This window comes from Callithrix jacchus, chromosome 4 (assembly GCF_049354715.1).
Source record: "Callithrix jacchus isolate 240 chromosome 4, calJac240_pri, whole genome shotgun sequence".
Lineage (NCBI taxonomy): Eukaryota > Metazoa > Chordata > Mammalia > Primates > Cebidae > Callithrix > Callithrix jacchus.
The window spans coordinates 40,148,096-40,171,883 of NC_133505.1; the positions used below are offsets into that span (position 1 = coordinate 40,148,096).

The window sequence follows — 23,788 nt, forward strand, 5'->3', positions numbered from 1 at the left end:
TGGCCTGGAAGGGGGAAGCAGATCGGCTGTACCCCTTACTGACTAGGCAGGAGGCATTTCCTGAAACATCCCCTAATGTAAGGGAGCGAGGACAGGCATGACACGAAAGAGGGCCAGTCTTTAACTTAACCTCAACTCCCAATCCAACATAATATGGAAGTTTGGTCTTCAGGCACAGCCAAGAGTCTTGGGCCAGCTTAGGCTGAGTAATATTAAGGAGGTGGTGTACTCCTCCTAAGATGGACATTAAGCTAGGTTGGAGGCACTGGAGTCCAGCTGGAGTTAGGGAGCCTGGACTGGCAATGGGACAGTTGGGCCAATGGGGCTGATCTTATCTGGGTGTGGGCAGAACATACGGTCCCCTAAATAAGTTAAAGGATCCATGGGTTTGGGGGGCTCCAGGGGATTAAGACCCTTTTCTGAATGATAAACATAGTTTCAAGATCAAACCCTCTGATATAAAGTCACAGTCCCCATGTCATACCGTAGTACCCTTGAACAGAGTTAGGGTTATGAACAGTCATAGTAATGGGATTACAGGCTCCTATAGTACATAGTTTAGGATGAGAGATCCAGGCTATGGAAAGGGTTGGAGACCGGGTCAGCCCTCCCGGGTAAGTAGCCAAAGTTACACATGACCAAGAATGGTAGAAAAACTCGTTAACTATCCCAGCAGGTAGTGTCAGGGTAGTCCCCAGGACAGAGGTAGAAATCCACTCACTGGAGTCCCATTTCTGCATCCTCCGAGCTGCCACATCCACTTTCACTTCCAGTGTGTCCAAATCCTGAAGCAAGGTCAACAAGTCCCACTCCTGTGCACAGGGGCAAACTTCACTAGTCCTCAAGGTAACAGCTGGGCTTTGGGAACAAAACACAAATCAACTGAAAAGGAAACTTCATTGGAAGCACCTTCTTTCCAGGTGATGTTCGCAAGCATTCTGTTCATTGCAAAGGAAGTAAGGAGAAAAGAGTAGGAGGGTGCTGAGGGCTGAACAACTGGGAATAGACAGGAAACATAGACCCAAATAACTAGTCTGATGGCTGCCTGTGACTCAGGCGCAGCTGTAAGGGGCCTGGCCCAGGCTTGGGGACCCATGTTTCTTATTGTGTCCTGTTGGCCTTCTTGATGCAGGAGTGATGAATCCAAGCAGGAATACTGTCCACCTTTAGGGCCGTGGGTGTAGTAAGAACGACGGTGTGAGGTCCTTTCCAAGCAGGGATGAGACCTTCCTCTGGAACTTTTTGACATATACCAGGTCACCTGAACGGAAAGGGTGGCAGGATCCTGTAAGATCAGGAGCCGGATTAGGGTGTGCCTCCTGGACAAGTGACTGGATAATGTCTTGAACCTGTTGGAGAGACTGCAAGTACTCTAACAAGTTACCTTGGGATATTTCTACTAACTGGGGATCCCTTAATTTAGGCAAAACTGGTGGGGCCCTCCCATACATAATCTCAAAAGGAGTGAATCCTACCAGTAAGGGGTGCACCTGACCCTAAGAAGGGATACAGGGAGGAGCTTTATCCAATTTTCACTGGTCTCTAGGATTAATTTGGTAAGAATACTTTTTAAGGTATGATTCATGCGTTCTACTTGTCCAGAGCTGTGGGGTTGGTAGGCACATGGAGCTTCCACTGAAAATTTAATGCCTTGCTGACTGACTGAGCTATGGACGAGGTGAAGGCTGGCCCATTATCAGACCCTACGGCAACAGGCAACTCATAGCGAGGGATAATTTCATTGAGTAAGAACTTTACTACCATAGTGGCAGTCTTGTTTTTAGTGGCAAAAGCCTCCGTCCATTCAGAAAAAGTGTCTACCAACACCAGGAGGTAATTATACCCTGCTCGGTGTGGCTTTAACTCAGTGAAGTCAACTTCCCACCTTTTTCCTGGGCTACATCCTCGGAGACGATTGGCTCAATTCAGGCTTCAAGCCTTGCCTGGCATTCACCTGTGCACAAGCCGTGCATTGGGAGGCCACTTGGCTAATTAAGTCCTGGAGATGTGGGATTTTAAATCGGCATCTCAAAAGTTGGGCTAAATTTGTTTCTCCCAAGTGGGTGGAAGAGTGGAGGCGGCTGATCAGAGCTTCTCCAAGGGCCCAGGGCAGGAAGATTCTTGAGTCTGGAAGGATCCACCATCTGTTCTGATTTTTACTGGCTTGTAGATCCGATGCCTGCTTTTCTTCTTCAGAAGAGTACGTTGGGTGGTCAGGTAAATCAGGCTGTGGAAAAGAGATGGCTGGAAGCAGAGATAATGGAGTATTCAGGAGAACTGCAGCTTCACGGGCGGCACAGTCTGGCTTCTGGTTTCGCCTAGCAACAGTAGTATTTTCTTTTTGATGTCCTTTGCAATGAATTACAGCCACCTGTAGGGGGAGGCAGACAGCCTCGAGCAGGGCTAAAATCTGTTTTTGACAGTTTTTCCTGCTGAGGTGAGTAGCCCTCGCTCTTGATAAGTGGCCCCATGAACATGTACAGTAGTAAAAGCATATCTGTTATCAGTGTAGATGTTAACACGTTGTCCTTACCCCACCGGAGGGCTTGAGTTAGGGCAATTAACTCAGCCTTCTGTGCAGAAGGACCAGCTGGCAGTGCCTAGGCCCACAGTACTTCAGTCTCCGTGATGACAGCCGCATCTGCTTTCTGTACCCACTGCTCAAGGAAACTCCTTCCATCTGTAAATAAGGTGGCATCCACCTTTTTCAAAGGAGTGTCCTGGAGATCAGGTCTACCTGTCTCTGTAATTTCTAGTGATTCCTGGCAGTCATGAATAGGGGTGGCAGAGGCCTCCATCAGTGCCTTTTTTAAGTTTTGAAAGGCCTGTTCTTCCATGTCAGTCCAAACTAAAGGGCCATTTCCTCCTGTAGCGGTGTACAGGGGCTTGGCAATTTCTGCAAACCCAGATAACCACAGGTGACAGTATCCCATTGCCCCCAAGAATCCATGTACCTGTTTCTTGGTAGTGGGAGTGGAGATTCATAAGTTGGCCTCCTTTCGAGCACTGGTGAGTGCTCTTTTTCCTTTGTTTCATTCATATCCTAAATAGGAGACTCTGGAAAGACAAAGCTGGGCCTTTTTGGCTGAAGCCTGATACCCAAGCTCCTGAAGGAGATAAAGCAGGTCCTTTGTATGTTGCAGACAGCTTTTGGTAGTCTCGGTAGCCAATAATTAATAAATTATCCATGTACTGGAGTAGGGTACAGTTGGGATGGCTGGCTCAGAATGTCACAAGGTCTTGCTGAAGGGCTACACCAAAAAGAGTTGGAGAATTTTTAAAAGTTTGGGGCAACTGAGTCCAAGTTAATTGGGTTGTGTCTCCCAAGCCAGGGTCTGTTCATTCAAAAGCAAAAATGGGTTTGCTCTTAGGGGCCAAAGGAATGGCAAAGAAAGCATCTTTCAAGTCCAGGACAGTGTACACAGTATGTTCAGGTGGGAGCAAGCTGAGCAAGCTAGTGGGGTTAGGGACAGTTGGATGGACTGTGACTGTCCATTTGTTAACTTCCTGCAAGTCCTGTATAGGCCAATAATCATTTGTCCCAGGTTTTTGGACTGGCAGAAATGGAGTGTTCCAAGTAGACTGTTTTGCCAGTCCTGGGGGGTTTGATTGTGCCCAACCCCAGGAAAAAACAGCTTGTCAATCCAGTAGGAGAGGGCTAATTTGGTTTTCTTTTGGGGGTGAAGATGAGACTAAAAGATATTCTTCTGACAAAGGAATGGTCAGCAGGAGCTGAGCAGGAAGGGGCTCTGAGTCTCCTAACTTGAGATGAGTTTGCTGAGCTGAGAAGGAGATGGATGCCTGCAGTTTGTGGAGCAGGTCATGCCCAAGAAGGGGGAAGGGGCACTCTGGAACTACTGAAAACGAATGGATTACTCTCTTTTGGCTTAAATGAACTTCACATGAGTGGGTGACAGGATATTCCTGAATAGCTCCAGTAGCTCCCTGTGCAGTCATTTCATTGTTAGAAACACTGCCCAAGGGTGTCTGTAGTACAGAATGTTCAGCTCCAGTATCAATTAAAAAGCATACAGGCTGGCCCCCCCACATTAGCAGTAATCATGGGCTCCCAGGAGGTGAGTGAAAAGGAGCCCTGGTCCCATCAATCATCAGATTCCTCTGCTATGGGGAAGGTGGGGACTCTTTTTTGTTCTGTTTTCTTTTCTGGCTTTAAAGGACATTTGTCCTTCCAGTGTCCCATCTGTTTACAGAAAGCACACTGGTCCCTTTGTAGAGGAGCCTGTTCACCTTTCTGGATTTTCTGGCAGGGGTCTGGAGTCTTCCGGCTGGTGCTTTGTGATGGGAGTTCCTCCCTTTTTGCTTCCCAGAGGGCAGCCATATAATTTTTGCTTGCCTTTTTCCCACTCTGTTGGCTGCCCTGTCTTTGGCTTGAGCTGCCTTCTTTTCCTTTTCAGTGTCTCAGTTATCAAAAACCTTTTGAGCTACTTCTAAAAGCTGAGTGATGTTCATTCCAGCAAAACCCTCTAAGTTTTGTAACTTTTTCTGAATGTCTGGAGCTGCCTGGGCCACAAATGCCAAATTTATAGCACGGCTATTTTCAGGAGCCACCAGATCAAACAGGGAGTAAATTCAATAGGCCTCCTGGGGATTCTCTAAGAATGCTCCGGGTGACTCTTCAGCCCTCTGAACTGCTTCTGTGTCTTAGACAAGTTCATAGGTTTTTTGGTGGCTCCTTTAATACCCTCAAGGAGATACCAGTGGAAATTTTCCAAAGCCCTCCTTCCTCCCAAGGTGTCAGGGTCTCACTCAGGTTGGATAGAAGGAAAAACCTCCTCAAGGAGGTCTAGGGCTTCCTCCCTAGGCTTCCCTTCAGAAATAAGGAAATGGTTTCTGGCTTCCCTTCTAATCCTATCCCTCTCTTCAGAGGTGAAAAGGGTAGAAAGAGCTGCTGACCTTGTCCCAGGTGGGCCTATGAATCTGAAGTACAGATTCCATTAGCACAGTTAGGACCTGGGGCTTTTCAGAAAACTGAGGATTTTGAGCTCTCCAATTGTACAGGTCAGAGGTGGAAAATGGAACATAAACTAAAAACGGAGCAGCAGAACATTCACTGACTGGTGCGGGTGGTGCCTCCCTCAAGGGGAGAAGTGGAGTAGCTTCCCCTAACTAGGGCTGCAACCTTGAAGGCAATGGGCAGAGAAACGACCCAAGACAGTAGCTCAGGGTAGCTCAGTGGGTGGAGGCAGCATGGGGGAGATGCGGCAGTGGTGGGCACTGGAGGTGTCATTGGAGAGATTGTGCTGGACCCTTGATTATAAGGTGGTGGTAATGGGTGCAGATGGCTTCCCTCTTCCTCAGAGGGGGAAAACACAGGAGGGGCCTAAGGAGCCACTCGAGCAACCAGTCGGGGCCAGGACGGGACTTTATTCAGAAGAACCTTAGAGATGGGGTCATGAACAGAGTAAGATCAGAGCCACGGGGGAGGATTCTGAACCAAACTAAGCCATTGATCAAAATAGCAAAACTGATCAGGGTGCCCGGGCTTTCCTGTAACAACCTGCCACACAGCTTTAACTGTTGAGGGGTTTAATGACCCTTCTGGAGGCCATCGGTTTCAAGTTTCGGCCACTCCACTTCACAGAGAGTCCAGAGTTTTCCTTTCTTAAGGTGGACTCCATAGTCCTGAGAAGCCTAGAGAAAAGTTCTTTAACACACACTGCAGGGGGCTCGGTGACTGGTGCCGGGAGGAAGAATTTCCCTTTTTGAACACAAATAGTTAATAGGATTCTAAACTGAAATGTCACACCTAGCACAGGCAAAAGTAGTCACGACCTGGGGGGCATGGATAATCGGAAAAACAGGAAGATTATAATACGGAGAAACAAGAAAAGGGCCACAGCCACTATTTCTTGCCACAGCATTTAGTGTTTTCAGGCTCTGAGTTAGGGGAGAAGGCTAACAATCTAGGGGGGCTCTTTGCATGGCTGCCTGGGACAGGGGCTGTACCTCGCCCCTCCCTGCTGTTTTTCTCCAGCCGGTCTGTGGCCTGCGGTGCAGTTGAGCTGTGGGTGGTCTTAGTTCCCATGCCCTGGGGGCGGTGTTTTCTCGCTTCACCTCACAGACTCCACCTTACAAACTGCACTTTTGAATTCCAGCGGCTGTGGAGGCTCAGTGCTGCTGCTTTAGTGTTCTCAAAGAAACAGGACAGAATGGGGGCGGAAGGCGGGCAGAACACCCAGGCTGAAAAGCCCCTGGTTTATAGGCTCTCGGTAGTCTGCCCCTATACTTATATCTGAGATACCTCAGATGTCTCCAGGTTTTAAAAGCAGAGTGTTCAAATTCAGCCCTTTCCCTTAAAGGTTTAAGGAAAGACAACAAAGCCAAGTCCTGGAGACGGGGGACTCACTGAGACACAGGAAATTGAGATTATCAGGGTAAAGGATGGGGATGTGGAGGAAAAGGGCCACCCAAAGTTTCCTGAAGATCAGAGATCAACCATAGGGCCGGGTATAATATGACTGCAGAACAATTAGAGTGTTACGGGTATAGGTTTCTCTGTACCGTGTTCTGTCTAAGGGTACTGGGAAAGTGGTGGGGTGACAGAATAGGTGGGCAAGGAGTTCTGCAGGATGGCTATTTTGAATCCACCACTGTTCTGAGAAAAAGAGAGAGAGATGTACCCAGTCATTGGGGTGTGGGAGGTGATAGCCCAGATGCCAACAATCCGTGTGGTGCCACAAATCACGGTCTGGTGAACGCATGTCACTCTTTTCTCTGTAACAACACCTGATTTGTGTTTGAAAGAAAAGGCAGGACTGGGTTGGCCAGCCCAACTGGAAAATGAGGGATTTTACCTCCTTAGACAGGAAGTCAGCACTGAGTACCTTAAAGAAGTTTTTTCCTAGCCACCTTGGGCAGTGACGGTGGCCAGACATACAGTCTTATGCAGACAATAGACACTGGGACATACAATTATGATGGTTTGGACAAACAGAAAAATCCTGTGTTGGGATCACTCAGACGCTCCTTTGGCTGCTCCCCTGATGGGAACATCGGGTCTCTCTTAGCATAGGCAGTCAGGTACAAAGCCCCAAGGACTAAGCTGAGTGCGCTGCCATAAGCTTTATGAGATGACCATGGTACTGCAGAAAAAGAGCCCAGTTGAGCCCTGTAGCTTTCACCATGGGGCTACAAATTGGAATTTTAAGGGGCAGGGCCCTTGAACTCCCCCATCACTCACAGATGCAAGTACCATTTTCACCGAGTTTATTGCACATTTTATTCCTATTTTTAGGACAGAGAGTCCTCTAATTTAAACAAAAAGGAAAAGAGAGAGAGAGAGAGAGAGAGAGAGACTCTCTAACAGAAACCAAAACTCTGCCTACCAATGTACTGAAGTGTCAGCAGAGCTAACAGAAACCAGAACTCTGTTTTCCAGCGTCCAGAAGTGCTGACAGAGCTAACAGACTCTAATTTGAATACAAAAGAGAAAAAAGAGAGAGGGAGAGGGAGAGAGAGACACTCCCTCACAAAAACGGATGCTCTGCCCATCAATGTACTGAAGTGTCAGCAGAGCTAAAAAAAAAAAAAAAAAAAAAAAACAGAAACCAGGACTCTCCCAGAGTCCAGATCCAGAACCAGAACCAGGACCAGGGACTCTGGGGTACCCACAGTCCAAGGTCACAGGAATCACCGTAGTCAATTCTGGCATTCCGGTAATTGGATGATTCCTGTACTTCCAAGAATAACCAGATTAGGTCTGAGTTACCTTCCCAGGAGCAGAGACAGAGGGCTCAGGAGCCAAATTTGGTGGGCACACTGGTGGTCGATCCATTCCCCTCCAGATGGCTGTGGGCTACAGGGCCCTGGAACGTCTCAGGGGTCACCTCCCCTATAGTCCGCCATTCATCCGGGGAAGACCAGAATGAGACCAGTCACACCCAGTGGCAACCATAAATTCTCGCTGGGGCCTCCAAATGTTGTACCCAAGCAAGTCAAGGAATGCACCACACTCTGAGAATGAATTATGAGTCCTTTATTAAGCCAGTGACTGAGAGTGGCTAACTCTCAAAATTCTCTTGGCCCCAAAGAAAAAGTTAGGTGGTCTTTTATACACTAGTTTTAACAGGAAGGGGGAACCTAGCTGAAACAAAGTTTTCACAAAGGCAGAGAAAGCAAAAAGTTAAAAAGAAAAACTGATACATAGGAAGTAAAACAGCGCCAGGTGTGAGGAGTACAGCTGTCATGAAAGACATAAACTTATAGATAAGGTGGGCTCTGGGCACTCACTGCAGCTGCATTTCCAGGCTCTGCTCATACCACTCAGCTCAGCCTTTTATCAACAAGGGTATTTCTGGGTGCCTGGAGTCAGTCTGACCTTGCTTTATACTACAGTTACATCCTTAATGGGGAGAGGGTTACTAAAATGAATAAGCCAAGATGGAGTCTGTTCAGCTCAAAAAGGCTAACATAAAGCCTGAACAGCTTTTGGCCAGGGAAAAGGAGAGTTAGCTGGCAAAAATCAGCATATCACAATGATAATTGTGGATTTTTCTATTTTTCCTGTCATTTATATCAGCTTAGTCTCATGTATTTTAAAGTGCTGTTGTTAGCTACATATGCACTTAATCAAGATTGTTATGTCTCTTTGGATAAATAACCCTTTATCATTAAGTGATGTCTGTCTTTATCCCTGTTAATATTTCTCCAATTTCCACTTTGTCTAGTATTGACCTAATCATTCCGATTTTCTTTTGATTTCTTTTGTATGGTATATATTTTCCTTCTTTTAGTGAAGGTACGTCTTTATGTTTCAAATGGGTTGCTGATAGGTTATAGTCCAAGATGCCATTTTTATTCAACCTGATCTTCTCTATCATTTAATTGGTCCAGATTTTTATTATATGATATATTTATTTTTAAAATCATTTTTTTGCTTTCATTTGGATTAGTTGTTGCCCTAGAATTTTATACATATATGTATAATCTATCTTCAAATCTACCTTAGATTAGTATACTCCAAATTTCTCTTATTCCTCATGCAATTGTCATACAACTTTTTTCATATCCATAAACACACAATACATTGCTACTATTTTCATTTTAGAGTCTGTTACCTTATAAAACAATGATTCTTAAATGGGGGGAATTTTCTCCCCAAGTGACATTTGACAATGTCTAGAGATAGTTTTTGTTGTCACTACTGGGGAGGATGCTACTGGCATGTATTGAGTAGAGGCCAGGGGTGTTATTAAAAGTCCTACAACACACGTGACAGCCTCCTACAAAAAAAATTATAATCTGGATCAAAATATTAATAGTTCTCAGGTTGCAAAACCTCATTTTAGAGCATTTTTAAACTTTTAAGTTCAGGGTACATATTCAGGTCTGTTACATAGGTAAACGTGTCATAGGGGTTTGTTTTACTGATTTCACCACCCAGGTATTAAGCTCAGTACCCAACAGTCATTTTTTGATCCTCTCCCTCCTCCAGCCCTCCACTCTTCAATAGGTCCTGGTGTGTGTGTGGTTCCTCTCTATGTGTCCATGTATTGTCATAATTTCACTCCTGCTCATAAGAACATGCAGTATTTGGTTTTCTGTTCCTGCATTAGTCTGCTAAGGACAATGGTCTCCACCTCCATCCATGTCCTGCAAAGAACATAATCTCATTCTTTTTTATGGCTGCACTATATTCCATGGTGTATATGTACCACATTTTCTTTATCCAGTCTATCACTGATGGGTATTTAGGTTGATTCCATGTCTTTGCTATTGCAAATAGTGCTGCAATGAGCATGTGTCTTTATAAGAGAACGATTTATATTCCTTTGGGTATATAGCCAGTAATGGGATTGCTGGGTCAAATGGTATGTCTGGCTTTGGGTCTTTGAGGTATTGTCACACTGTCTTCTACAATGGATGAACTAATTTACACTCCCACCAACAGTGTATAAATGTTCCTTTTTCTCCACAACCTCACCAGCATCTGTTATTTTTTGACTTTTTAGTAATAGCCATTCTGACTGGTGTGAGATGGTATCTCATTGAGGTCTTGATTGCATTTCTCTAATAATCAGTGATGTTCAGCTGTTTTTCATATTATTGTTGTCTTCTTTTGAGAATTGTTCATTTGTGCCCTTTGATTGTGCCTATTTTTAATGGAGTTGTTTTTTTCTTGTACATTTGTTTAAGTTTCTTATAGGTGCTGGATATTTGACCTTTATTGGATGCATAGTTTACAAAATTTTCCTCCCATTCTGTGTGTTGTTTGTTGAAACTATCTCTGCTGATAGTTTCTTTCACTGTGTAGAAGCTCTTTAGTTTAATCAGATCCCATTTATCAACTTTTGCTTTTGTTGCAATTCCTTTTGGCATCTTCATCATGAAATCTTTGCCCCTGCCTATGACCTGAATAGTATTGGCTAAGTTGTCTTCCAGGATTTTTATATTTTTGGGTTTTACATTTAAGGTTTTAATCCATCAAAGTTAAATATTTAATCCATTTATGTTAATTTTTGTATATGGTGTAAAGAAGAGTTCCAGTTTCAACCTTCTGCATATGGCTAGCCAGTTATCCCAACACTATTTATTGAATAGGAAATCCTTTCCCCATTGCTTGCTTTTGTCAAGCTTTTTGAAGATCAGATAATTGTAGGTGTGTGGTCTTATTTCTGGGGTCTCTATTTTGCTCTGTTGGTTTATGTGTCCATTCTTATACAAGTACCATGCTGTTCCGGTTACTGTAGCCTTGTAGTATAGTTTTAAGATAGGTAGCATGATGTCTCCAGGTTTGTTCTTTTTGCTTAGAATTACCTTGGCTATTCAGGCTCTTTCTAGTTCTGTGAAGAATCTCAGTGGTAGTTTTTAATGGGAATAGCATTGAATCTATAAGTTGCTTTGGGCAGCATTTGCTTTTAAAGTTTTTATTAAAAATCATTTGTCATTTGTTTAATGACTAATGCTAAGGAAAGGTATCTACATAGCCAGGTAGGTGGTGTGCCCCTGTAGTCCCAGCTACTTGGAAGGCTGAGGTGGGGAGATCACTTAGGCCCGGGAGTTTGAGGGCAGCCTGAGCAATGCAGTGAGAGTCCATCTCTAAAAATAAATAAGTAAATAAAAAGATCTATACAAAGAATGTTTATAATATATACATAAAGACTGGGGAGTTGCTGGGAAGGGAATCAATCACTATGGACATGAGGAATATCAGTCTCTAGACAGTCAGTTCTATAAACTGATTCAGATGATTAAGAATTTCTGTTCAAGTCAACAAGTATTTACTGATTACATCCCATAGTCTCTGCAAACTCTTTATAGAATAACCTATTCTGTTTGGCTGTAGAGCACTCCAGAGCCATGGAGAAGGTAGATCTGGACACAGAGGTAACTTTGCATGTTTTTCAGTAGAAGGTCATTACAAAACAATCTTTCCTCATATTTTTTTTATTGTACAGTTTATTCAAGTGAGTTATTTTATACAACTAGTTCATACATATAGGAGTTATTGTTAACAAATAACTGGTGGAAATGATATTAAATAACAAACAATTGTTTTTATAAGTTTCCTCTGCTTCATTAATTTTATTATTGTGAGAGACCATTTGACTGGATATCTGCATAGAGAACTTTGTGTCAGAATATGAGCTTGGCAATCATAAGAGATTACTTACAATTCTCCACGTTTCTGTATTTTCATCCAAAAAACTCCATAAATTTTTTATATGAATAAATCATAGCACCTTATTCATACTGGAATTCAACAGTTCTTAGTTCAAGTCTCCCTTGAGAAAGCTTCGCTGTGTTTTTAATGCAAATTAGTAAAGATAAAATCCTTGACTCACAGGTGAGTGGGTGGCATTTATTTCAAATATGGGGGCTCTCCAATGCTCGCACACCAAATTCATTTACATATTGCCAAAAGTCAGAGGATATTTGTGATAAGTTGCAAAAATAGCTACAAATTCTTTGTAGCCCATTCTGTCAAGAAATATAGTCTATTAACCCACCATCTTGATGTGAGGTAGTACTATAACTTGCTTTGAATAATAGAATGTGGTAAGTGATGTTGTGAGTTTTAAGTTTAAGCAGAAGACACCTGCCGTTTCTATCTTGCAGAGGGGAGCTTTCCAGCATCTGTGATAAGCCTCAGCCAGCCTGCCAAATAATGAGCCCACATGGATGGACAGAGGCCCCCTAACCCTGCCAAAACTATTCATGCTACACAGACGTGAGGGAGCCCACCTGAGAATAGCTAAACCTGCCCAGCACATAAAGACCACCCAGGTGAGTCTAGCAAAATTTACTGTCTTACAGAATCATGAGACACTAAAATATTATTTGAAGTTATGAAGTTTTGGAGTACTTTGTTACATAGAAAAATCTGACAGATAAACAGTCTTCAAAGAAATTCTGTTTTTCAGCAAGGTCTTAGTGCTTCTGTGACTCACAGGCACCCATGTGCCTCGAGTGCTACAGGGAGAAGGTTAAATGAATGAGGAAAAATTGATAGACTTTCCTAGCCCAAGGCATGATGTTATTATCATTATCATTATTAATATTTGTCTTGATATAGCAGCTTCTACTTGGGAACAGTTGCTACGTGTCAGACACTGGACTGTATTTAACTTTATAATTTGTACTCATCTATTATATCATTTCATTTTACTATGTTAGCCATCATCTAATAATTTTTCTTCTGTTTTACAGAAAATAACCTTAAGGCTTGGGTATTTTGAGTGGGTGGCCAAGGTGATGCAGCTGATTAAATAAACAGCAGCATGGAATACATGTTTATCTTATTACAAAATCTATATTGTTTTTACCTTGCTACTCTAGACTCTGTTATTGTTGTGAATCACCTTTAATTACTGCAAGATAGAAGCCTTTGCCTTCAGAGTAAACCTTCACCAGTGCGTAAAGTCAGACCAAAAGAATTTGAAAATACACAGAGTCTTAGAGAATGTTATAACCGTTTATTAGAACTAACATAAAGTCTACCTAATTTCTTAGAGGGCTCTTAACAATGTTAATTACAATGGCACATCCCTTTGCTATCTTAGTTATGAATCAATGGCATGTCAATAAGCGCTTTCTAAGAAAATTATTGGACAGACTACTATTTTGAACTTCAATTTTATTCCCACTATTAATTTATGAAGAGGATCATTTCTCTTTCTACTAGAAAAGGTAGCAAATTATCTTTTGATAAAATAGTATACCGTTCTTCTAAGTTTCATTTACTTATTATTTTACCTTACATTGAAATTATGACCTGAAGACAGAAGCAACTGGAACAAGGTCCACTGTGTTATGGCTGGAAGAGGAGAGAGACAAAACCAGGTCAAACATAGAAAGGGCGTCTATTATCACCTCAATGACTTTGCCTTGTTTGGACTTTCCCTTCACCCCACAGGATGTGAAATCTGAAACAGCACCCTCAACTTCCCATCCAAGATACAGTCCTAATCCCACATTTAACACCCTAACTTCTTACCTGGAGTTGAGTTATTTAAACTATAATATTAATAGGTGAAATTTTTGAGTACCATCCCAAAACATTTTGTTCATTTGCCAAAATTCTAAGGAATTTCCATGAGATACAAAGCAGATAAGTCTGCATACAGGAAAACAGATGAAAACATGCTATTCGCTACACAGCAAGAAAGGTATTGAGTGGTAAAGGCAGCACATCTCAAAAGGGAGCTCAAAAACCCTATTCATTCACAGTGGCAGGAGCTAGAAAGAGTAAAGCCACCTATACAGTCAAATATCTCTCCTAATCATGTTAAGGCACTGGATTCTGAATCCACACAGTAGACCCTCACCCATCACTCCTCACAAGGACCTAAGACTTGCTCCAAAGCATTGCATCTGTACTATTTACCAGCTCTGTGACCCTCAGAAAAGTCCTTCAACTCTCTGGGCTTTAATGTCCTCCCTGAAAAATGAAAATGATATTAAAATATGACAAGTATATTTAAAGAGTCCTAGGACTTTTTCATTCCAAGTGCAGTATATGTACATTCCTCACAACTGCCTAAGGAGTTACCATCAATGTCTCCAGCCAAAGACCAGCAGGAGCATACCCTTGAATGAACAAGTCAGCTTTACTGTTTTTTCCAATGATGGATAAAACTCACCACGGGGATTGTGCAGGTCCTGAGTAAGAGATTGTTGGAACCAAAGAAGTGGAACCAGGAGAACACATATATTAAGATAATGATGCAAGGAATTAATTATTGCAACTGTGGGGGTGGCCTAGGCAAGTCCAAGATCCACTGGGAGGTGGCTGTCAGGAAGGGCAGGCTGGAACTCTCAGCACAGGTTGATATGCTGTCCAGAGGGGAATTTCTATTTCCTCAGAGAAATTTCAGCTCTTCTTTTAAGGCTTTTCAACAGCTTAGATTAGGATCACCAAGTTTTTCTAGGATAAATTCTTAACATCGACTGATTATGAACTTCAATGACATCTACAAAATATCTTCACGGCAACACCTAGATTCTGAGTGTTTGATTGAATAACTGGGGATCACAGTCTAGCTGACACGTAAAATTGACCATTAACCAATTGTAAGGTTCGTGCTTGTTTTAGGTGATTTTGGGGAGGATTTAAGAAGAGGGATTTTGCTTTTAATTGGATTCTGACAGAAAGTGGAGGGTTGGGGTGGCAATGCTATGATTGGGTAGCTTCATAAATCCTACTTAGAGGGAGATAAGACTATCCTGAGGCTACAGATGTAATTAGTAAAGATGTAACAATCACTCCCGAGAGAGATGTGCCTGGTCATTTTTGTGGTTTGGACAATATTCATGTTTTGTCTGGCTTCAGACGTGATGACTGAGCATTCTGGTATTCCGTCTCAATCCATCGTGCTCACAGAGTACCTGTCTGAATCTGATGTTCTACGAAATTCTTTATCTTCAACAGGAAAATCAAAACCACCTTGGAGTGCCAGGCTAGCTCCTACAAACCCCAAGGCCTTGTTAATTGCATCCAGGCAGCTCTCAGGAGTCAGGTCAGTTTTTGTTTGTTTGCTTGACCTTTTTTTTTTTTTACAGTCTCTGCCACTGGGAGGTAAAGCAGTGCTGAGACTCTCAGAAGGCCGTTTATCAAGGACAGAGTGATTCTAAATAGAACTTGCATTAACTTGTGGTTTCTATCACATACGGAAAATATATTCACCTGAAGAAAATAATAAACTTCCTTCTGATGACTAACTTTAGCTCAATCTCTAATACCTTGCAAGTGGTAGGATAAAAAATTTTTAAAAGATCTGGTAGTTTAAGACAAGAAAACCATGCAATGTAATTCTTATTATTCCATTCTTAACTTTTGACTTGACATTCTAAATAAAAAAAAAAATCTTAGAATAATTGAGCCAGTCTGACTCTTTCACCCAGGCTGGAGTGCAGCGGCATGATCTTGGCTCACTGCAACCTCCGCCTCCCAGGTTCAAGCGATTCTCCTGCCTCAGCCTCCTGAGTAGCTGGGACTACAGGCTCGTGCCACCACTCCCGGCTGATATATATATATATTTTTTGGTATTTTTAGTAGAGACAGGGTTTCCCCATGTTAGCCAGGATGGACTCAATCTCCTGACTTTGTGATCCGCCTGCTTTGGCCTCCCAAAGTGCTGGGATTACAGGCTTTAGCCACAGTTCTGGCCCAGCCAAAGCTTTTAAATGTAATCAATGTACCTACATTTCCTTTAAACATACTCAAAAAGCACCAAAACACAGAACATAAGGATTACTCGACACAAAGAAAAACTGTATAAAATCTCATACAGTTACTGCACAGAGCACCATCTGACATTATAACCTCTTTTTATTGCCCTGGCCAAAAACACCTGAATCTTTTGAGAGCTTGAGAAGAACTTACCCAGCTGGATTTATACAAGTAGAAAAGGCAAAGGTATTGCTTGGCTACCATCAGCAGAGATCACTAGGTAGGTGGGGTCAACTTAATATTTGGAGAATTCCATATGTACTATGGAAGCAAAAAGAAAAACAGCTGACCCACATACAGAAGCCAGAGAAAGTGGAGGGAATGGGGACTGCCAGGGAGGGAAATCAACTCAGGGAAAAATTCCTGGAGGCTGTAACCCAGAAAATCCTGAAGGATGCCATGTAATTAATGACCTCATCTATCCATGAGGCTGCTCAGAAATGCCCACCCCTCTTGCCACTGGCAGACATGCACACACCAGAGAAGATTCCAATTTAGTATCCTCCCTCTATTCACAGAATATTTCCTCAAGTCCACTCTTGAGTGGAGGCTACATCACAACCAGGGGATTTCCCTGTCTCCTTCCAGGGCTCTTAATACAAATTCTTCAACTAGTAACCAGGGTGTCACCACCAGGGATTTTTCTAATTGGCCAAAACCTGATCTGGCAGGGTTTGATTTGTGTGTCTTCAGATTTCCTCATCTAGAGGTCCTCACAATTACTCTACAACTCAGAACAGCAACTGCTGAGGCTGCCTTGGGAAGAGGATGATCCTAAACAAAGCTCTGATGCTGGGGGCCCTCGTCCTGACCACCGTGATGAACCCCTGTGGAGGTGAAAACATTGCGGGTGAGTGCATGAGTGAGAGATGTTCTCTGGAGTTAGAAGACAGGAAATTGAAAGAAAAGAGAGAAAGTGATTTGCAGAGAAATTGTAGATTCCCCAAGGGCCCCATCAGTATTAAGAGATTTAAAAATCATGTCTGTTCCTCCTTCAGGAAACCAGAGCCCCAACTTACTCTTTTTGTTGTCTATGCTGTTGGTGTTCACTATGGATGCTATTCTGTTTATAATCTTTTCAGTGACTACACTCTGGAAGTCTCTATGTCATTGCATCATGATTACCTAAAAAATTGGTGAGGTTTCCATTGGTGAACTTTTTATTATTAAAAATTTGTGAAGGGTCACTCTCAAATTTCTCTGAATAACTTTTAAAGCTTTTGTATGTCTCCAGTAGTAGATCTTGGGGTAAATAGTTCCATTAATTATATACTCTATAGATATTTAAAAGGATGCCCTTTCTTTCTCTCACATTTGCTCACATTTCAACATGGGAACTGGCACAGGTGGGGAGTGGGTAGAGGAGTCCAGCAGGCTGAATGCCGTCAGCAATCATCTCACCACATGGTCCTCACTTACTCTCAGCTGCCTCATATGTGTCACCTCACAATCAAATAAAATGGGCATGTAGATAGGCTTTATAAATAGTGAAAAGATGAATGTCAATTTTAAATAATATATTTCTATTACAGGTATAGCTTCACATTTCTTTAGCAAAATAAGGAATCCTTTCATTTTAAAATGAGAATTTATGGTAGAAAAACTTGGTAAATTAAGTCATTTTATTCTCAAATTATCAACCCAAATTACCTGTTCTTCACTTCATCTAATGAAGTCTATAAAAAGAAAAGTGGGCCAGACATGGTGGCTCATGCCTGTAGTCCCAGCACTTTGGGAGGCTAAGGCAGGAGGATCGTTTGAGACCAGGAGTTTGAGACCAGCCTGAGAAACATAGCAAGACCTCATCTCTACAAAAAATAAAAATAAAAATTAGCCAGGTATGGTGGTGGGAGCCTGTGGGGCCAGCTACTCAGAAGGCTGCAGTGGGAGGACCGCTCGAGTCCAAGAGCTTGAGGCTTCAGTGAGCCATGACAGCTGCACTGTACTCCAGCCTGGGTAACAGAGAGAGACCCTGTCTTAAAAAGAAAGAGGAAAAAATGAAAGAAAGAGAGGAAGGAAGGAAGGAGGGAGGGAAGGAAGGAAGAAGAAAAGAAAAATGAAGGAAAACAGAAAAAAAAAAAAGGAAGGAAGGCAGGAAGCACAGATTAATTATGTGGTCCCTTAGCCTCTTCTGTCTTTGCCATCCATCTCTTTCCATCTCTTTTCATACATTCATTTCTCCCTCTTGCCTTTTAAGATCCATCTCTGATTCCCTGATTCTTTATAGACATGGATAGTGTGTTTGTAAAACAAAAGTTGAGAAGTCAAATAGTTGAAAGGGGAAGTGAACTGGAAGCTACTCTAAACTTCCACCACCTTATTAACCATGGCTGCACTCACTCTGATTTTGTTTGACAGTGGAAGTTTCACTTGCTTCTCCAGAGCATTTGGCTTCTTTGTTCCAAATTTCCTTTCTTCAACTTCACAGAGTGCCCTGGCCAGGCTCAATTCAACCATTTGGCACAGTGTGGGCAGTGCAGGGAAACTCCCACACTGTAAAGCTACATGAGAATGTTTTAACTCCTTTTAAAATTAGAAAAAAAGATTGAAATTTTAGAGCCTAAGAAAATGTTTTAACTTTTAATTCGGCCTAGATTATACTGTCTTTATACCAATTCAGTCATAAAATATAATTTTCCACATTTTTATGGAGGAAGGGGCCCACAAAAGCAAGAGTGCTCGGGGCTCACAAGTCAGAATGCAGCCCCAGTCATGGCTGATCCTGGCCTTCGTATGGTTCTGCTACCTGCGTGCCTGTCAGTCTTCCCCAAAATCTATGTAGTCTTCAAACAGCAACTGCCATTCAGTATACATGTTTGAGCACACAGTGAGCTAAGTTTTAAGAATTCAAAGATGAAAAGTCATGCTGTCTTCCCTGCAGAGGATGCTAACACTAGTGATGGAAACATTATGGGGTACAGGAAGGCAGAAGGCCATTGCTGGTCAGGCAGTAAACCCAGCAGAGCGTGAAACTATACAAGTGACTTGGTTCCAGCTGGGCCAGCAGAGTGATGCCTTCCAGCAAAACTTAGCACCCAAGACAAGTACCAGATGTAAAGAAGGACTGCATATATTCCACATGTGTTCATGTTTGAACAAGGAGTCAAGGTTTATTGCAAGGATAAGGAGGCTTTGTTGGTGGCCTATTAAGACCAACCAGGGCGGTATTAGTGGATAGGGAAAAAGGTGAGCTGGAAGAGGAACAGACAAACTTGGAGAGCCAGACGCTGAGATGGAGGGGTTGGAGGTCATAACGTGGTCAAAATCATGTTGGTGAGAGGACTTAGCTACAAAGTTGTTAACTAAGCAGAGATCTCAAGGACGAATTTTAGGATTTCTCCAGGAAGTCCTAAAAGATAATTTCACTTCAGGGAGAAAACAGACCACTGCAAAGGCCAGGGAACATGAAAGAACAATGTAGTTTGGTTTGCTTGGCAGATACTTGTGAAGGATGTTGGAACGTAAGTCTGTTGACATCCTCCTCACAGAACTCACCACAGTACATTGTGTTTGCTCCCTTACCTACCTGATTCTTCCACTATTCAGTTGGTTTCTTCATGGTAGACAATGCCTGACTGGTGTTTTACACATCCCCTGCTATGTCTGACCTTGCAGATGCTCAGAATGTAGGGAAGGAAGGAAAGATACGATGGAAAAGGCTTACACATGATTTGACAAGAATGTCCACTTAGGCTCATTTGGCTGGAGTCATGCTGCATGGCTGCCATTCTGCTCTGTCATCCTTAGACGAGCACACTGCACATTAGAGGAAAAAGACTTTAATTTACCTGCGTACTCAAGTGAATGTGAGTGTTGAGTCAGAACTCTGTAGACATTGAATAACCTCCTTCAGAGGAAAAAAAAAGGTAGGGGGAATGACAGAAATCCAAAAACTAGTAGAACTTCCACTTTTCATTTCAGAAGAAATCAGTTGCTCTCCTCCAAGGACCATTACTATTAACAAAAGAGAGATCTTAGAAGGAGGCATTGTTTACTTATTATTTATTTTGTAATGTGATTACCGTTTTTGTTATATTCTTTCGTATACCCTGTACTTATTAGCAGAAATTATTTTACATTAATAAGATTCTGCATGCTTTTCCCTTTTTTTGTTTTTAAAAAACGAAAGATCTCAGTGTATAGTGTCCTGTTCTGAGCCAGTCCTGAAAGGAAAGAAAGTATAATCAATTTGTTATTAACTGATGAAAGACTTAAATGAAAGATAAATCTTAGGTTGCAGAAAGAAGTAAACCTAATCTCTAAGAAAGCTATGGACACAGGGAGGGGAGCATCACACACTGGGGTCTATTGGGGGAAAATAGGGGAGGGACAGCGGGGGGTGGGGAGTTGGGGATAGATAGCATGGGGAGAAATGCCAAATATAGGTGAAGGGGAGGAAGGCAACAAATCACACTGCCATGTGTGTACCTATGCAACAATCTTGCATGTTCTTCACATGTACCCCAAAACCTAAAGTGCAATTAAAAAAAAGAAAGCTAAATACTATGATGACTCATTCATTTTTTCTTTTGTTCAATTACATTATTTAATCACAAGTCCATGATGTTCCAGGCACTCAGAATATAGTAAAAATTGGATGTGCGATATTCTACCCTTGTGTAGCGCATATTATAGTGGGAAATAAGTTCAATTTTAACCAGACAACTACCAACACTAAAAGGGAAGGAAGCAGGGGCTGGAAATGTCCACAGGCTGTGCCAAAGATGGAGCCCATAGTATCTGAAAGTCAGCTTCTTCCATCATTTTGTGGATTAAGGGTCTTTCTTCCCCTGTTCTCTACCTTCCCGCTTATCTTCTTCACGCATCAGCTGACCATGTTGCCGCTTGCGGTATAAACTTGTACCAGTCTTATGGTACCTCTGGGCAGTACACCCATGAATTTGATGGAGATGAACAGTTCTACGTGGACCTGGGGAGAAAGGAGACTCTCTGGCGGTGGCCTATGTTGAGCAAATTTGGAGGTTTTGACCCGCAGGGCGCACTGAGAAACCTCGCTGTGTCAAAACACAACTTGGACATCCTGATTAAACGCTCCAACTCTACCGCTGCTACCAATGGTATGTGTCCACCATCCTGCCTCTCTGTACTGAATCTGTCCCTTCACACCAAGTTTCATTATTTTCTTTCCAAGAGGTTTCCAGATCTCCTCATGGCAATTGCTGAAATTTTATCATCTCCCTTCTCTAAAATCACATATTCCCATGTAATACAAGGGTCTTTCCGTTATGCATTCATTAAATACTTCTAGGAGAGCTCTCATCAATCTCTTACTTTATTGAACATGCCCACAGAGAGAAGGGAACAAGAATAAAGCAGAAGAAATGTGTCATTGTTCCCAAGCAGAAGTTAAATAAGACCTCTTTGACCAGCAGCAGAGGAAACGCTGGTAGGAGGGCTCTTCTGGGACATAATGCAGAACCTCAGGGCAGAGCTATTGACACATCACAATACTGTTTCCTCACCACAGAGGTTCCTGAGGCCACAGTGTTTTCCAAGTCTCCCGTGGCGCTGGGTCAGCCCAACACCCTCATCTGCCTTGTGGACAACATCTTCCCTCCCGTGGTCAACATCACATGGCTGAGCAATGGGCACTCAGTCACAGAAGGTGTTTCTGAGACCAGCTTCCTCTCCAAGAGTGATCATTCCTTCTTCAAGATGAGTTACCTCACCTTCCTCCCTTCTGCTGATGAGATTTATGACTGCAAGGTGGAGCACTGGGGCCTGGACGAGCCTCTTCTGAAACACTGGGGTAAGTATGCATTCCTCCACGTTTAGATGCTCTCCTGTCTGTCAAGTTCAGAACAGCCTGCCTTTTACTCCTATATCCCGAAACTTGTTTTCCACACTTCATGGGATTCTTCTCTCTCTCTCTCTTTTTTTTTTTTTGAAAGGATAAAGTAACAAAAGCAGAGATTTATTGAAAATGAAAGTGCACTCCACAGGGAGGGAGCGGACCTGCCACTTCATGGGTTTCTAGTGACAGACTTCACTCTTCTCTCTAAGCCTGGCATCTTGAGTCTCTGTAGAGCAACCCTCCATCCTATCCCGTCCCACACACCTGCACAGGAGCACACTCTGCATTCTGACCACAACAACTTCACTTCCACAGAGCCCGAGATTCCAGCCCCTACGTCAGAGCTCACAGAGACTGTGGTCTGCGCCCTGGGGTTGTCTGTGGGCCTTGTGGGCATTGTGGTGGGCACTGTTTTCATCATCCAAGGTCTTCGTTCAGTTGGTGCTTCCAGACACCAAGGGCCCTTGTGAATCCCATCCTGGAAGGGAAGGTAAGATTGAGATTTGTTAGAGCTGAAGCCGCAGTATGGGGGGAAGGAAAGTGGGAGGAGGCAGTGGACATGAATGTGGTTGAAAGTAGCAGGGGAATTGGGAAGTGGCATGATGATGACACAGGAGACCCCTCAGACCCATTGATCTCACGTCTGTCCTGTTGCAGGTGCATCACCATCTACAGGAGCAGAAGAGTGGACTTGCCACATGACCTAGCACTGTTTTCTGGCTCGAATTATTTTATCCCATTTGTCCTCCTCCAAATGTTTCTCCTCTCACCTTTTCTCAAGGACTTAAGCTGCTATATCCCCTCAGAGCTCACAAATGCCTTTGAATTCTTTCACTGACCTCCTGATTTTTTTTCTTTTCTCAAATGTTACCTATATAAGGGATGCCTGGGGTAAGCCACCCAGCTACCTAATTCCTCAGTAACCTCAATCTAAAATCTCCATGGAAGCAATAAATTCCCTTTATGAGATCTATGCCAAATTTTTCTATCTTCCATCCAGGGCTGACTGAAAGTATGGCTAAGAATTGGGAGACTCTTACGTTTCAAGCCAATTTAACCTCCTTTCCCAGATCATATTTCATGTCCAGTAACACAGAAGCAACCAAGTACAGTAATAGCCTAATAATATGATGATTTCTTAGCTGATGTTAATGTTTCTTTCTTCCTTGTGTTCCCACCCTTGGCACTGCCACCCACCCCTCAATTCAGGCAACAATGAAGTTAATGGATACCCTCTGCCCTGGGCCCAGAATGCTTATAGCAAAAATTTTAAAACCAAAAAACAAGTCTGTACTCATTTCAATATGGCTTTTAAAAGTATGACAGAGAAATAAGTTAGGATAAAGGAACTTTGAATCTCAAAAATATCAAAAGTAAAAATTTATCCTCAAAACCTTAAATTTGTGAAGAATGGTGACAGTAGAAGCCTTCCTCTCCCATCCTCACCTTGAGGGAATAAAAATTCTTTAGGCAGGAAAAGAAATAGAAGTCAGAAAAACATTAGAATAAGACAGTAATGTGGGCATCTAAACAGGATCAAATACTTACCCCTCACATAGGGTTACTGACAATGGGAGAAGGGATGGGAGCAGAGGCCACAGACATATCTAGGAGCTCTGAATACAGGTGCAGTCTGCCTCACCTCCTGAATGAAGCTTTGCTAGGGAACCCTGTGCCACCCTGGCATGAAGTAGACAGTATGGTGAATACGGCTGCAGGATGTTTCTAGGAAACGTGCTGATAAGAAACAATTCCAGTATCTTCAGAAATCCCCAGGCCTTTCCCCTCAGCCCTCCTGGCTAAGGAAAGCATGAGCTTAGGAGAGAGTCCCTAGGAAGAACAACACAGTTGAGACAATGTAGCAGCAGGTGTGGGTGCTGTGTCCTGTAGTGGATTTGGGGTCTCCTAGCAGAAACTCTCCCAGAGGAAATGGGTCAGCAGTGACCTCGTGGCTCTAAACAGCTATGAAATCCATGAGGATACTTCTATCCATGCTACCTGCATCACTAAGTTTAAATTTTAATTGTAGAAAAAAACACGAAACATTAATGCAATAATTGATACAGTACAGTTTGGTGCAAAGAACCCTAAATCCAAATCCAGGACTCCGTATTTTGAAGCTACTATTTTAAACTTTATAAGTGTGTAAAATATCTAACATTTCTAGCCTTATTTTTTTCATCCACAATGTAGGAGTAATAATATTTTCCTTGCAGAGTTATTGATGAAATTTGAATAATGTTGACATATGGTCAATGCCTTACACATAGTATTTAAATACA

The 23,788-nt window shown here is 42.7% G+C and overlaps 1 protein-coding gene across 1 annotated transcript; it reads left to right on the top strand.

Moving 5' to 3' along the window:
* The first annotated feature begins 16,406 nt into the window (after nucleotides 1-16,406).
* Nucleotides 16,407-22,475, top strand: LOC144576473 (HLA class II histocompatibility antigen, DQ alpha 1 chain). Its single transcript, XM_078370646.1, has 5 exons — nucleotides 16,407-16,541; nucleotides 20,521-20,769; nucleotides 21,180-21,461; nucleotides 21,822-21,996; nucleotides 22,164-22,475. Exons 1-4 carry the CDS (start codon nucleotides 16,460-16,462, stop codon nucleotides 21,974-21,976), a joined length of 768 nt encoding a protein of 255 aa, XP_078226772.1. The 5' UTR covers nucleotides 16,407-16,459; the 3' UTR covers nucleotides 21,977-21,996; nucleotides 22,164-22,475.
* Nucleotides 22,476-23,788: the final 1,313 nt, after the last annotated feature.